Here is a 17,500-nt window from a genome sequence, read left to right as displayed (position 1 = left end):
AGAGAGAGAAAGAGAGAGAGAGAGAGAGAGAGCGAGAAACAGCAGCATAGAAAAAAGAAAGAAAGAAAAAAGTCCGGATCAGACGAGACTCACGAGCCGGCAGGCAGCACATGCACTGGTCTCCCTCGCAGCCGGTGCTGTCGACCAATCCCGAAGGACAATCCGTCACGCCCTTGACGCAGGACCCGCCCCTCGCCTGGCACCTCGGCCTGATCCTGCAGGAGGCGCAGCAGATGCAACCGTCTCCCCTGCAGCCGCCTTGCAACGCTTGCTCGTCGGGGGCGCAGCTCGATTTGCAGACGCCGTTGTTTTCCAAGCATTGAGAGCGCGTCTTGAAGGGACATTCTGACAATAAGATTAAATGAAAAATAAGGCGATAATGATAATAATAATAATAATAATAATAATAATCTGTAAGGAAAATAAGGGGGGAAATGAATGGATGAATAAATAAATAACGTAACTATATTAACTGAATTTGGAATTCCATTAAATTCAGTTTAGCCAAGGGATACAAGCCTAAATTAGAGCAAATCAGAATTGAGGAAATAAAACACGCTAGAAAATTACATTAAGTCTCATTCAGTTCATTTAAAAAGATCACAATTAAATAAAAATCTAAAACACATTTTAACTCAATATTTCATTTGAATCTAATCTAATCTAATGAAGCCAAAACAGAATAAATCATGTAAAACGAAACAAACAAATGAATAAACAGAAAAAAAACGAATTATATAAGACAAAATAAACAAAATATATGGATAAAACGAATCACACAAGATAAAAATAAAAAAAAAATATAAAGATTAAACGAATCATACAAAAAAAAAAAAAAAAAAAAAAAAAAAAAAAAAATATATATATATATATATATATATATATATATATATATATATATATATATATATGATTAAACGGATCACACAAGATAAAAATATATATATATACGATTAAATGAATCACACACAAAAAACAACGATTAAACGAATCACACAAGATTAAAAAAAAAAAAAAAAAAAAAAAAAAAAAAAAAAAAAAAAAAAAAAAATATATATATATATATATATATATATATATATATATATATATATTTATATTTATATTTATATATATATACATATATATATACGATTAAACGAATCACACAAGATAAAAAAGCGCGCTCGTTACCATCACAGCAAACGTCGCCTCCGTCAGCACACGCCGCCGGTCCCCCGAGGGCGTGGCAGACCCAGGCGTCCGAGGGGAGGCAGCGGCCGCCGTAGAGGGCACACAGCCCGCTCTGGGAGTGAGGGGAAAGGGAGATTCTGAAGGGGGATTTTCAAGGGAGATTTTGAAGGGGGATTTTGAAGGGAAATGTTGAAGGGAGATTTTGAAAAGTGAGTCTGAAGGGAGAGTTTGAAAAGTGATTTTGAAGCGAGATTCTGAAGGGAGATTTTTGAAGAAGATTTTGAAGGAAATTTTTAAGGGGGGTTTGAAAGGAAATTTTTGAAGGGACGTCGAGAGCTCGTTAAAGGAATGATTTTGAAGTGTTTGAAACTGAGGACTTTTTTTTTTTTTTTGCTTTCGGAGTGAGGGGAGATTTTGAAGGGAAGTCGAAAACATGGCGAGAGGACTTAGCATGTGTCTGTGTTTATGTAGCAATCTAAATGAGGGGAAATATTCTACGTGTGTGAATCTGGGTGTGAGGGGAAACACAGAGACGTTGAGGGGAAGTTGATAATTGGTTGAGGAGAATTTGAAGCTTTAGAAATACGATTAATTTGCGTTTTATGTGTCTTTATAGTTCCGTGAGCGAGGGGAAAGTGAGGGGAGGAATTTGAAAGGAAATTTCATACATGAGATATTTGATGAAAGTTTTTTTCAATGTGTATGTGGTAAATGGTAGAATAAATTTGGTGATGATATAAAGGAAAGGAGAGATAGTTAATTTCGAGAGCTGATAAAATTTGTAAAAATGAAAGCAGTTTAATGTTAACTATACTTAATCGGAAATAAAATTAGAAAAATCCAAACGAGAGGTCTATCATGAAAAAAAAAATCAAAAGTGAATTATTGGCGAAAAAACTTAAACATACAAACAAAAAAAATAAAGAACAATGAATAAAGACAGTAAATAGCAACAGAAACAATAACAAGTGGATATGAAAGCAGAATAAAGAAAAAAAATGTGTTAGAAAAACAAAAAACAGATTATGTGATAATATCAACAAAAACCCAAACTTAACCTCCTTTTAAAAAAAGAAGGTTTAATAAGAATTTACAATTAATACATAGAGACAGGGGATTGATATATAAGATAGATAGAAACACAGATAGATATAGATAGATAGTGGAAACAGGGGTTTAGATATAGATAGATAGTTGGAAACAGAGATAGATAAATATAGAAGATAGTTTAGAAACAGAGATAGATAGATAGGAAGATAGATAGAGACTGAGATAGAAGACAGAGACTAAGATAGATAGATAGATAGAGACAGAGATAGATATATAGATAGAGCCCTAGGATAGATAGAGAGATAGACAGAAACAACGATGGACAAAAAAAACGTAAAATTTCAAACAGAGACACACACAGATAAACAAAAATAGAAGAAAAAAACAAAAAAAATCACCCTGGCTCCCCACTCCGGCTTCGACCCCATCAGGAGCGAGGACGACCAACGCAAGGCGAAGAACAACGACCTTCACACGCCTAAAGGACATGCTCGGGGCCATGACGAGTCGTCCTCGATGTTGGAGATTTTTTTTTAGGCGTTGGAGACTTTCAGAATTTGAAAAAGAAGTTTTCTCTTTTTCTAAGGGAGGGAAAAAATGCGCCAAAACCCTTTTTTTGGGGCCGGAAAAATTCTTTCAAATGTTTTTTTTTCTTTTTTTTTTTGCTTTCTTTCCTTAAGGTTTTTAGAGAGGAAGAAAAGGTGTCTGGGCCCCTCACGAAGAACCCGAGAGCACTGGGGAGATGGCCGTTGCTGAGGCTTATATAGGGCGTGGCGGGGGGGCGGTGGGGAGGGGAGGGGAGGAGGAGGGGAGAGGAGTAAAATGGGGGGGGGAGGGGGGGAGGGAGAAGGGGGAAGAGGGGAAAAGGGGGATGGGTGGAGGGGAGGGGGGAGAAGGAAGAAAGGGAGAGGAGAGGGGAAGAGGGAGGGGAGGTAGAGGAGGGAAGAGGGGGAGGAAGGAGAAGGGAAGAGGGGGGGGAGGGGAGGATGGGTGAGATGGGAGGAATGAAGAGGAAGAGGAAAAGATCGAAAGAGACAAAGGGAGAAGGAAAGACAAAAAATGGAGAACAGGGAGAGAAGAGGAGGGAAAGGTAGGAAGGAACAAGGAGAGATGGGGTGAAGGAGGAGAGAGAACAGACAGGAAGGAAGTGAGACGAAAGAGAGAAGGAGAGAGCAAAGGGAAAAAGATAGAAACATGGAAAAGGAGAAAGACAAGGATGTGGGGAACGAAAAAGAGAAAGAAAGAAGAAGCAGACGAAGGAGAGAAAAGGGAGAAGAAGACATACGAAAAGAAAAATTAAATAAAAAAAGGGGAAGTAGGAAAAAAGAAGGGGAAAGAACCAGGAATAAAGAAGAAACGGGAAAAAGGCGAGAAGAGACGAGAGAAAAAAAGAGTTGGAAGAAAACGATTGAAAAGAACAGAGAATGAGAGAGAGAAAAGAGAAAAGAGAATACAGAAAACGAATTTGGGAGAAGAGAAAAAAAAGAAGAAAGGAAATACAAAAATTAATAAACAATCAAACCTCCTTGATGATAAAAGTATATATTAACCCCAAATTGGCAATAAAAATATTAATATAGATCCGAAGCCAATTCGGGTGAAATAGATAAGTTATATACCGTTAAAATTTATTCATATCAAAAAGATAAAATAATGGTGAAAAGTGATAGTGAGAATCATGTCATGATAGCAATGAATGTGTTGATATGATAATGATCAATGGAGGTCATGACAAAGATAATGATACTGATAATGATAATGATATAATAAATATGAATGATAATGATATAAAATATAATAACGACAATGATATAATAACTATGATAATGATAATGATATAAAAAACTATAATAATAAAATGATAACTTGCTCCTTTTAGTCTAAATCACTGAAGAAATATGCCAGTCAAAAAATAAATCCTTTTATTTAAAATCAGTGAAAGAAAAAATGTCCTTTTGGTGAAAATCAAGGACGAAAAAGTGGATATTAGTCCAAAAAAAAAAGAAGAACGAAAAGGAAAAGAAAACGAAAAAAAAAGAAAGGAAAAGAAAGAAAGACAAAAATTGGATGAGGAAAAGAAAGAAAAAAAAAAGATGGAAAGATGAAATTTATCATAATTAGGGGATGTGCCTTTCTTTCACGGAATTACTGCTCTTTTGCATATCTCTGTACGTCTCTACAGATGACCCCCCTCCCTCCCCCTCCTTCTACCCCCATATCTTTCCCAATAAAAGTTTAACTCTCAATCATTCAATTTCCTTCTACATTACTTCGTTTATGGCACATCATTCATAACCCTTTATAAGTTTGCGCAAAATTAACGTTTTTAAAAGTCCTGTGAATGGAAGCAAGTCGACGTAATGAATGTCCATGGAAGGTCGACTTGTTTAAGAAGCGTCATAGAAATTAGATTTATTGCTGCATTTATGTGGCTGCCGTGACGTGTTTACGGAGTCTGAATTCCGTGTGGCAGGGTTTATGGGCGAAATGATTACGCATGCGCTTGTGGACACGCATATGTTTGTGTGGGTGTGTTTGCATGCATACACACACACACACACACACACACACACACAAACACACACACACACACACACACACACACACACACACCCCACATATATATATATAATATATAAAATATATATATATATATTATTTTTATATATATATACATGAATACACGTAGATATACTTTATATATAATATATATATATATATATATATATATATATATATATATATTATATATATATATATATATATATATATAAAATATATATATATGTATGTATGTACTATAAATAATATATATATATATATATATATATTTTATATATATATATATATATATATACATATATACATAAATACACGTAGATATACATATATATATATATATATATATATATATATATATATATATATATATATATATTATATATATATATGCATAAAATATACTATATATATATATATATATATATATATATATATATATTCTATATATGCATATATATATATATATAAAATATATATATATATATATATATAATAATATATATATTTACATATATACATATACACACATATTTAAGTGTATATATATATACACTTGTCATTGGTTGGGGGCCCTTGGTCTCTTTATATTATCTAAAACCCATTTCTTTTACATTCTTTGTCCATCTGTATCCTGTCTCCGATGTATATGACCTGCCCCATTACCATTTTTTTCTTTTTGATGCTCGCAAGTATATCTTCTATTTTTGTCTGTCCCTGATCCACGTCGCCCTCATCCTATCTCTTTTGGCTAATTCCCAGCATCAGTTCTTTCCATCCCTCTCTGGACACTTATTAGTTTCCCCTCCAGTAATTTGGTTGTAGTTCCATGTTTCTGATCCATAGGTTATAACTGGTAGGACACATTGGTTAAAGACTTTTCTTTTTAAAAATAATGGCAAAGAGCCTCTTAGTAATGCTACTGTGTCTGCCAAAGGCGCTCCAGACCTAGACTGCTGCGTCGCTTAATTTCCTCTTCGCTAGATGTGTTTGTCCTGTACGAGAAAGTCCTAGGTATATATACTTGTCCACTACCCCTAGCACTTTGCCTTGTACTTGTATCTGTTCGAACTGAACTCTACTGTTGAACATGATCTTAGTCTTTTTTTTGTTCATCCGAAGTCCGATTTCAAAACTTTCTCTATTCAGATCATTTATTAGTTGCCTGCATTCATTTGCAGATTCACTGAAGAGAACAATATCATATGCAAACTTAGATTTTTAGATATTCGTCTCCTATCATGATACCCTTTTCCATTCCACTTTAGCTTTTTGAATATTTCCTCAAGACAAGCTGTAAACAGTTTTGGTGAGATGGTATCGTCCTGTCTAACACCTTTTTTAATTGGTATTTTGTCGGTTTCGGAGTAGGAGCTTGATGGTTGCTTTTCCATCTTGTATATATACCTTCCAGTATTTTACAATACACCTCCTCTACTCCCTGTTTTCGGATAGCTTCTAGTACTGCTGGTATCTCTACAAGAGTCAATGCCTTTTCGTAATCGATGAATGACAACACAGGGTTTCCTATATTCGTTTATTTTTTCCTTTATTTGGGTGAGCGTGTGGATGTGGTCTGCTGTTGAGAATCCACTGCGAAAAACCTGCTTGTTCTCTAGGCTGGTTAGAATCCCGACGGGCAGAGATGCGAGTTGTGATGATTTTTGTGGGAAAAATTTGTAAGTAGCTGAAAGGAGGATTATTGGTCGGTAGTTTTTAGATCCTTTCTGTCCCCTTTTTTATGTATCAAAATTTAATTGTTGCATTTTTCCAGGCTTTGGAGTTTTCCCGTTGATTAAGACATTTGTTAAAAAAGATTGGGTAGTTTCACTGTTGCAATTTCTCCTGCATCTATTATAAGGTCTATACTAATTCCATCTTTACCCGGTGTTTCCCCTCTTCATGCCTTTAGGCGCTCTTTTTTTTTTCTGTTGTGATGCTAGGTGCGTCTCTAGTTACCGCATTCGCTTCTCTCCATGGCTGTTCATTGAGTTGTATAGATCCCTGGGAAAAGTCCTCCACTATTCTTATAATTTCATTCTTATTGTATGTTACTTCTCCATCTGGTTTCTTTTATTGCATACAATTGATTTCTCCCTATACCCAGTCTCCTTTTAACTGTTTTCATGCTAGTACCTGATATCACTGTTCATTTATTATTTGGGTTTTTGAATTTTCCCTACATATTCCCTCTTCTTTTAATTTATAGTCTTTTTTTATTCGGCTAATTCTACCCTTTCCCCTGATTGACGAATTTTCATGACCCCGCGTTTTGCATAAGCTCTTTAGTTTTTACCGAGAACTTTCTGGGGCTTTGCTTGACGTTCTTTCCGCCTACTTCTAGTGCAGATTCCTTTATTATATCATTGAACTTTTTGTTGATTTGGTCAATGTCTAGATCTTCGTCGCTGAGAGTGAATATCTGTTTTGGGAAATTTAAGGTTAAATTCTGTCGCTCTGGTCGTCAAGTTAGCTAAGTTTGGCTGTGGTTTTTATAAGTTTATTCCTTTCCCTTCTGAGGTGTAAAATTTTAATTTTTGGGCCTCTGACCATTCTTTTGGTCGCTGCCAAAATTACTTTATTAATAGCTTCCCCATTTTTTTACTATATCGCGCCTATTTTAAATTAGAAGTCATTTTTGTTTTTGATGTCAATGGCGACTTCCAAGTCCACTTTTGCTCTAGACTTTATCGAAGAATTTATTCATGATTTTTAGTGATCGAGCCTCCGCAAAATCAACTAGCATTTGTCCCCTCTCATTCCTAGTACCTATTCCGTGATTCCCTATTGCGGTTTCTCTTACTGGCTTTTTACCTATTTTTGCATTAAAATCTCCCATTATTATTGTGAAATGGTTTTTACTCTCTCGCTGGCTAAATGAACATAGAAGCTCTCTATTTCTCATCACTTTGGCTGCAGGTTGGGGCATAGACTTGAAAAAATCTTTAAGTTTGTACTATTGTTTAGTTTTTTTTGTTACTGAAGCCACTCTTTCGCTTATACTATAGAATTCCACGATATTCTTCTCTAAACGTTTGTGAACTAAGAAGCCCACCCCTAATTCCTGCTTGCTACCCTAGGGTATACCTCTCCAATAGAGCACGTGTTCCATCATTTAGTATCTTCTGTTCTTCGCATAGTCTTCTAACTTCATAGTCTTACAACATCACATTTTAAGAAAGCGAGTTCTTCAAATAATGCTGGTAAGTCGGAATTAGTTCTCATTGTCCTATATTATATGTGCAAAGGTTCATCAACGTGGTGCGGCCCGTTGTTGACCGGGGATTCTTAGCACCCTCTGCTCTGAACAGTCCTGATCGCCGCCGTAACCAGGGGCTCCTTCGCCTCCGGGGAATGAGGGCCGTTTGTTCTGTTTGTGTAGTCATGGGTTTTTGAATGAGAGGTAGGCAGCCGAGTTACCTCCCACCTACTGGCTTAGGTGTATCTTTGGTGGAAGGGGAATAGTTTGGCCGGGGTGCCACTGATAAGCCCCTCCAGCAGGGTTGGCCCTGTCTAGCGTGTACTTACCTTCGCCACGCACAGCCCCGCTCACTACACCAGGGTATACTCCCGTGAGCATGGGTTTAACTATCAAAGTGTGTATATGTGATTATATTTTATACACTGATTTTATTTATGTGCATGTACGCCCCGTGCAGACACAGTGTTCACCTGTAAATGCCATGCAAATGTTCATTTTTTTGCACATGCACACGCAAGCATACACCATTACATATGCTCCTTGTATGTCATATGCATACACACTCTTACATTATACGTAACTACATACGAGCACTCATGTACCCATGTATAGACGCTGCGCACATCACATGCGCATACACATTGCATACCCACCCCCATGTATGGGGAGCACACACCTGCGCATACATCCTGTGCATCTGCTTATGACTGTACATACACACAAAAAAATAGCAATCGTATGCTGACGCACACGTGTATGCGCCATACGTTTGCACATACTTTATGCATACACATATACATGCATGCATACATATACATATACATAAACACACACACATCACTTCAAAACATATATTTCGCATGATACACTCACTCACTCACCCTATCTATTACATATATACACACATCCATATACATATTCATATATACCACATACATTACATGCAGAATACACATATACACATACCATATACACATATCATTGCAACGGAGATTTTGAAAAGTGAGATCTGAAGGATAGTTTGAAAAAGTGACTTTTGAAAGCGAGATTCTGAAGGGAGCTTTTTGAAGACCGATTTTGAAGATCCTTTTAAGGGTGGTTTTGTTTTGCAAAGGAATTTTGAGGTAGGGACTCGGGTCGAGAGCGTTGTTAAAGGATGAGTTTTGGTGTTTGAACTGAGGACTTTTTTTTTTTTTTTTTTTTTTTTTTTTGCTTTCGGAGTGAGGGGAAAGCGAGAGAAAATTTTAAAGGGAAGTCGAAAACATGGCGAGAGGACTTAGCATGTGTCTGTGTTTCTGTAGCGATCTAAATGGGGGACTATTCTACGTGTGTGAAGATCTGGGTGTTGAGGGGTAGGGGAAACACAGAGACGTTGAGGGGAAGTTGATAATTGGTTGCGGAGAATTTGGAAGCTTTTAGAATACTATTAAATTACGTTTTCTGTGTCGCTTATAGTTTTCCGTGAGCGAGGGTGAAGTTAGGGGCGAGGAATATTTTGAAAGGAAATTTCATACATGATATATTTTATGAGAGTTTTTTCAATGTGTAATGTGGTGCTGTTCGAATAAAGTGGTGATGATTTGAGGAAGGAAGATATGTTTAATTGCGAGAGCTGATAAAATTTGTAAAAATGAAAGCAGTTTTATTGTTCTATACTTAATCGGATAGAATTAGACATATCCAAACGATAGGTCTATCATGAAAAAAAAAAAAAATCAAAAGTGAAATTATTGGGCGAAAAAACTTAACATACACCAGAAAAATAAGAAACATTGACTAAAGACAGTAATAGCACGAACAATAACAAGTGTATATAAAGGCATAATAAGAAAAACAATGTTTTTGCGACAAACAGCAACAGAATTATGTGATAATATTCGACACGAACCAACTTAAACCTCCTTAAAGAAAGAAAGGATTAATAGAATTTACAATTAATACATGAGACAGAGATTGAATTATAGATAATAGAACCAGATAGCTATATATAAGATGTTTGGAAACAGAGATAGATCTAGATAGATAGTTGGAAAATGATGATGATAATAAGATAGATGTTAGAAACATATATAGATAGATTGGACGATATATAGAGACTGAGATAGAGACAGAGACGCAGATAGCTAATAGATAGAACGTAGATATATATCTCGATACAGACTAGGATAGATGGAGAGATAGACGAAACAACGATGGAGCAAAAAAAAACGTCAATTCAACGAGACACACCAGATAATACAAAAATAAAGAAAAAAAACAACAAACATCACCCTGCTTCCACTACCGGCTTCGACCCCATCAGGGCGAGGACGACCCAGACCAAATGTCGAAGACAAACGACCTCACATACGCCTCAAGGACATGCTCGTCGGCCATGCGAGTCCGTCCCCTCGATGTTTGGGATTTTTTGTTTTAGCGTTGGAGACTTTCAGAATTGAAAAAGAAAGTTTTCTCTATTTCCTAAGGAGGGACAAAATGCGCCAAAATCCTTTTTTGGGCCCGGTAAGAATTCGTCAATGTTTTTTTTTTCTCTTTTTTTTTTTTTTTTTGCTTTTCTTTCCTTAGGTTTTTAGAGAGGCAGAAAAGTGTCTCGGCGCACGAAGAACCAGAGCACTGGCGGAGATGGCCGTTGCTGAGGCTTATATAGGCGGTGGCGGTTGGCGTGGGGGGAGGTTGAGGGGAGGAGGTATTGGGAGAGCTTACAATTGGTGTGGGGCTTGTGGTATAGGGAGTAAGGGGTAAATCGGAGACTGGGCATGGATTTTTGAGTTTTGCGATGTATAAGTCCTAACTGTCGGAGGTCGTATTGGAATCTTGGAGGGGAGTTAGGAGGCTGGACGAGCGGGGTAGGAAGTGATAATGTAAGACGGTGTATTGGGCGAGGAGGGATGGGTGAGATGGGAGGAATGATATGAAGAGTAAAAGATCGAAGCGACGGAAGGCGACGGAAAGACGAATGGAGAACAGGGAGAGAAGAGGCAGGAGGCAAGTATGAAGGAACAAGGAGATATGGGATGAGGAGGATAGAGAACAAGACAGAAGACGTGGCCGAAAAAGAGAGAGAGAGAGCAAAAGAGAAAAAGAATCGAGAAACGATGTGGAAAGGGAAAAGACACGGTATTTTGGAACGAAAATAGCTAAAGAAAGAGATCAGACTAAGGAGAGCGGGGAAGAGACATACGAAAAGAAAATTTAATAAGAAAAGGGGATTATAGAAAGAATAGGAACCAGGGAATACAGAAGAACGTGGAAAAACGGCGAAAGAACGAGAGATAAAAAAGAGTTGGGAAAAACGATTGAAAGAACGAGAATGGAGAGAAGATAGAAGAGAAAGAGGAATACAGAAAACGATTTGGAGAAGGAGACAAAGAAGAAGAAATGACATACAGAAAATTCAGCTACAATCAAAACCTCCTTTATGTATAATGTATATATTCCCCCAATTTGGCAATAATATTTAATATAGATCCGAAGCCAATTTCCGGTGACTAGATAGTTATATACCGTTAATTATATTCATATCAATAAGATCAAAGATAATGTTGATAGTGAATGTGAGAATCTGTTTCATGATAGCAATGAATGTGTTTGTATTGATAATGATCATGGAGTCATGACACAGATAATGATATGAGAATGATAATGCATATAATATAATATTAATGATAAATGATATAACAATATAATACGACAATGAATATAATAACTATGATAATGATAATGATTAATAACTATAATAATGATAATGATAATCTTTGCTCCTTTTATTCTAATCACTGAAAGAACTATGCCAGTCACAAAAAATAAATCCTTTTAGTTTAAAAATCAGTGAAAGAAAATGTCCTTTTGGTGAAAAAAATCAAAGGGACAAAAAGTGGATATTAGTCCCCAGAAAAAAAAAGAGTGAAAGGAAAAGTAACGAAGGAAAGAAAAAGAAAAGAAGGAAAAAAGAAAGAAAAAAATTGGATGAGGAAAAGAAGAAAAAAAAGATGGAAGATTAAATTTATCATAATTTAGGGGATGTGTCTTTCTTTCACGGAATTACTGCTCTTTTGCTATCTTCTTTACGTCTCTACCGATGCCCGCCATCCCTCCCCCAATCCTTCTACCCCCATATCATTTCCATAAAAGTTTTAACTCTCAATCATTCACTTTCCTTCTACATTACTTCGTTTAATGGCACATCTTCATACCCTTTTATAAGTTGGCGCAAATTAACGTTTTTAAAAGTCCTGTGAATGGAGCAAGTCGACGTAATGAATGTCCATGGAAGGTCGACTTGTTTAAAGACGTCTAGAAGTGATTTATTGCTGCATTTATTTGTCTGCCGTGCGTGTTTACGGAGTCCTGAATTCCGGGTGGCAGGTTTTGGGCGAATGATTACGTATGGCTCTTGTGTGACACGCATATGTTTGTGGTGGGTGTGTTTGATGCATCACCCCACCACACGCACACACACACCACACACACCACACACACCACACCACACACACCACCCACCACACACCACTATATTATATATTATATTATATTATATCATATTATCTATATCTATCTACTAGATATACATGAATACGCCGTCAGATATCATATTATATATATCTCTATATATATATATACGATATATTATAATATATTATATATATATAATATATTGTATGTATGTCCTATAGATATATATATGATCTATATCTTTATATATGTAATATATATATTATATATTATATACACGCTATATATAGATGGTTATTATGTTCTATATTGCATATTATATATAGCTATATATATATAGATAGACTATTATTATATATATTATATATATATATATATATATATGTCCATATATCACCAGAAACACGTAATATACATATTATATATTATATACTATATTATATATATATATATATATATTCTAATACATCGCTACAGGAATACACGTAGATCTACATATATTATATATATATATCATTAGATATATATAGATATATATATTGCTATATATATATAAAAACTATTATGTCTGTTGTACATATAGATATTATTATATAATATCTATAATATATTATCTTATATATATATATATATAATACTATATGCATATATATACATATATATATATGTATATCTATTCTATTAATCTACTATATATATATATTTATATTGATGTCCCTATATATGCTATTTCTATATATATATTATATATATATATATATAATCTAATAATATATATTATTACATATATCATATTACCACATATTATTTTATATATATATACACTTGTCATTGGTCGGCCCTTGGTCTCATTTATATTATCTATAACCCGTCTGTTACATCTTTTGTCCATGCTGGGTTATCTGCCTGGTCTCCGATGTATATGACCTTTGCCCATTACCACTTTTTCTTTTGATGCTCGCAAGTAAGTCTTTCTATTTTTGTCTGTTTCCCTGTCCACGTCGCCCTCTCCGATCTCTTATGCTAATTCCCAGCATCAGTCTTTCCATCCCTCTCTGGACACTTATTAGTTTCCCGCTCCAGTAATTTGGTTGTTAGTCCATTTTCTTCTGATCCATAGGTCATAACTAACTGGTCGGACACATTGGTTAAGGACTTTTCTTTAAACAGTATGCAAAGAGCCTCTTAGTAAGCTACTGTGTCTGTCCAAAGGCGCTCCAGCTAACTGATGCTAGCTTTAATGTCCTCCCCTCTTCGCTAGATGTGTTTGTCTGTACGAGTGTCCTAGGATATATACTTGTCCACTACCCCTAGCAATTGCCTTGTACTTGTATCTGTTCGAATGAACTCTCTGTTGGCATGATCTTATTCTTTTTCTTGTTCATATCCGGAGTCCCGCATTTTCAGACTTTCTCTATTAGATATTTATTAGTTCTGATTTCATTTGCAGATTCACTGAAGAGAACAATATCTATGACAAATCTTAGTATTGTTTAGATATTCGTCTCCTATCTTGATACCTTTTCCATTCCACTTTAGCTTTTGAATATTTCCTCAAGACAAGCTGTAAACGAGTTTTGTGAGATGGTATCGATCCCTGTCTACACCTTTTTTAATTTGGTATTTTGTCGTTTCGGAGTTGAGCTTGGATGGTTGCTGTCCCATCTATTGTATATATATCTTCCAGTATATTTACAATATACCTCCTCACTTCTTTTTCGGATAGCTTCTAGTACTGTCTGGGTATCTCTACAGAGTCAAATGCCTTGTTGTAATCGATGAATGACATACACATGGGTTTCCTATATTCGTTTATTTTCTTCCTTTATTTGGGTGAGCGTGTGGATGTGGTCTGCTGTTGAGATCCACCTGCGAAGCCTTCTTGTTCTCTAGGCTGGTTAGAACCAGACGGTCAAAGCGAGTTGTGAATGATTTATGTGATATTTGTAAGTAGCTGAAAGGAGGATTATTTTCGTAGTTTTTTAGATCCTTTTCTGTCCCTTTTTTTATGTATCAAATAATTGTTGCATTTTTCCAGCTTTTGGAGTTTTCCTCGTTGATAAGACATTTGTTAAAAGATTGGCTGTTTTCACTGTTGCAAATTTCTCCTCCTCTATTATAAGGTCTATTACTATTCCATCTTCCACCGGTCTTTTTGCCCCCTCTTCATGGCCTTTAGGCGCTCTTTTTATTTCTTACTGTTGGATGCTATGTTCGTCTCTAGTTACCGCATTCGCTTCTCTCCATGGCTGTTCATTTTGATTTTGTATAGATCCCTGTAAAGTCCTCCACTCTTCTTATAATTCATTCTTATTGTATGTTCTTCCATCTGGTTTCTTTATTGTATACATTGATTTCCCCTATACCAGAGTCTCTTTTAAAAACTGTTTTCATGCATACCTATATCCCTGGTTCATTTATTCTTGGGGTATTGACATTTTCCGTACATATTCCCTCTTCTTTTTATTTTAGTCTGTGTTAGTTCGGGCTATTCTACCTTGCCCCTGATGACTATATTTTCATGACCCTGCGTTTTTTGCATAAGCTCTTTTTCTACCGGAACTTGCTGGAGCTTTTGCTTGACGTTCTTACCGCCTACTTCTAGTGCAGATCATTTATTATATCTTGAACTGTTTTGTTATGTTGGTCAATGTTTGAATCTTCGTCGCTGAAGTGAATATCTGTTTTGGAAGTTAAGGTTAAATTCTGTCGCTCGTTCGTCAAGTTAGCTAAATTGGGTTGTGGTTTTTCGTATGAGTTTATTCCTTTCCTTCTGCTTTGAAATTTAATTTGGCCTCTGACCATTCTATTGTCGCTGCCAACATTTACTTTTTTAATACTTCCACATTTTTTACTATATCGCGCCGATTTGAATTATGAAGTCATTTTCGTTTTTGATGTCAATGGCGACTTCCAGTCCACTTTCGCTCTAGCCTTTATCTCAGATTTATTCATGATTTGAGTGATCAGCCTCGCAAAATCACTGCGTTGTCCCTCTCATTCCTAGTATCCTTTCGCGTGATTCCCTATTGCGTTTCTCTACTGGCTTTTTACCTATTTTTATTTTTTGCATTAAATCTCCCCATTAATTAGTGAATGGTTTTTTACTCTCTCGCTGCCTAAATTCACCTAGTAGACTCTCTATTTCTTCATCACTGTGGCTGCAGTTTGGAGCATAGACTTTAACATCTTTAGTGTACCCTATGGGTTTAGTTTTATTGTTACTGAAGCCACTCTTTCGCTTATACTATAGACTTCCGCGATATTCTTCTCTAAAAAACGTTTGGAACTAAGAGCGCCCACCCCTAATTCCTGCTTGCTACCCTATGGTATACCTCTCCATAGAGCACGTGTCCATCATTTAGTACTTCTGTTCTTCACCTATTTTTTCTAACCTCAAGCAGTCCTAACAATGATCCCATTATTGAAAGAGAGTTCTTCAAGTATGCTAAGTCGTCCGGATCCGTTCTCATTGTCCCCTTTATTTATGTGCAAAGGTCATCAACGTGGTGCGCATGTGTTTGACCGGGGATTCTTAGCACCCTCTGCTCACTGGAACAGTCTGAATTCGCCGCCGTACCAGGGGCTCCTTCCCTCCTGGGCAATGAGGGCCGTTGCTCTGTTTGTGTCCGTCATGGTTGTTTGAAATCGAGAGGTAGGCATCCGAGTTACCTCCCAGCTACTGGCTTAGGTTGTACTTGGTGGAGGGGGAATAGTTTTTAGCCGGGATGCCACTGATAGCCCCTCCACAGGGTGGCCCTGTCTAGCGTGTACTTACCTGTCGCCACGCACGCCTGCTCACTACCCAGGGTATACTCCCGTGAGCATGGGTTTACCTTATCAGAAGTGGTATATTTGATTATAATTTTATACCTGATTTATTTTGTGCATGGACGCCCAGTTCAGACACAGTTGTTTCACCTGTAATGCCATGCCAATGTTCATTTTCTTGCACATGCACCGCAAGCATAACACTTACATATGCTCCCTTGTATTCATATGCATACACAATCTTCTTATGACGTAACTACATACGAGCACTCGGTCCCATGTATAAACGCATGCGCACCATCACATGCGCATAACATGTGCATACCCACCCCCATGTATGCGAGCACACACCTGCGCATACTCCTGTGCACGCTTATGACTGTACTACACACAAAAAAAATGCAATACGTATGCTGCCACACGTGTATGCGCACATACGTTTTGCACTACCTCTATCATATACAATCATGCATGCATACATATACATATACAAAACACACACACATCACTTCAACCATATATATAAGCATGTATACACTCACTCACTCACCCTGATCTTATTACATATATACACAGATAACTACATATACATATTCATATATGCACACATACATGTACATGCAGACATAACACTATAACACATACACCTATACGCTATACATGCACTACCACACCTCGCACACATAACAATCATACAACGCATAATGAATATATACACCGCAGATATTATTAGTATTATATATTATATATATTATATAATATATATTAATTACATATATGTATATAATATATACTATGTATACATATATATATATATAAGTATATCTATATATATATTTATATATATCTATTTGTGTGTGTGTTTGTGTGTGTGTGTGTGGTGTGTGTACATATATGTCACACACCCACACACACACACACACACACACACACACACCTATAATATTTCTTCTTTAACGTAGTTTCATGTCTGAGCCGCCGTGGTTACAGCATGATACTTAATTGTAGTGTTTCTGTTGTGATGCTCTTGGAGATGAGTACGTGTAGGGTCCCCCGTTTCCTTTTCCACGACGAGTGGACCAGCAATTGACTTGGCTGGCTTGGCCACTCAGTGGCAGGTGGCATCAAGGTGAAGTTCCTTGCCCGGGAACAACTGGCCGTCGGTGACTCGAAACCCTCGAATTCAGATTGCTCGTCGTGACAGTCTTGTCCGCGATCTAACCATTCCGGCCACGAGGCCGTACCACACCACACACACACACACACACACACACACACACACACACAAACACC

General features: G+C 36.6%; 1 protein-coding gene across 5 annotated transcripts in view; it reads right to left on the bottom strand.

Moving 5' to 3' along the window:
* LOC119597318 (bone morphogenetic protein 1-like) overlaps positions 1–17,500 on the bottom strand; it is a 33,749-nt gene that overhangs the window by 5,406 nt on the left and 10,843 nt on the right. For 2 of the 5 annotated variants that reach the window (XM_037946861.1, XM_037946862.1), the window contains exons 2-3: positions 1,174–1,285; positions 94–345 (exon numbers count right to left, since the gene is read on the bottom strand). The exons of 1 other annotated variant lie outside the window; for it this stretch is intronic. In XM_037946861.1, the coding sequence (XP_037802789.1) occupies positions 94–345; positions 1,174–1,285 (364 nt within the window). Of the gene's footprint in view, positions 1–93; positions 346–1,173; positions 1,293–2,621; positions 2,740–17,500 lie in introns of those variants that run through there. 2 more of the 5 variants (XM_037946865.1, XM_037946863.1) reach the window with 2 other exon arrangements.

The sequence above is a fragment of the Penaeus monodon genome, chromosome 39 (genome assembly GCF_015228065.2).
Source record: "Penaeus monodon isolate SGIC_2016 chromosome 39, NSTDA_Pmon_1, whole genome shotgun sequence".
Classification (NCBI taxonomy): domain Eukaryota; kingdom Metazoa; phylum Arthropoda; class Malacostraca; order Decapoda; family Penaeidae; genus Penaeus; species Penaeus monodon.
This window is presented reverse-complemented; position numbering and strand designations above follow the sequence as displayed.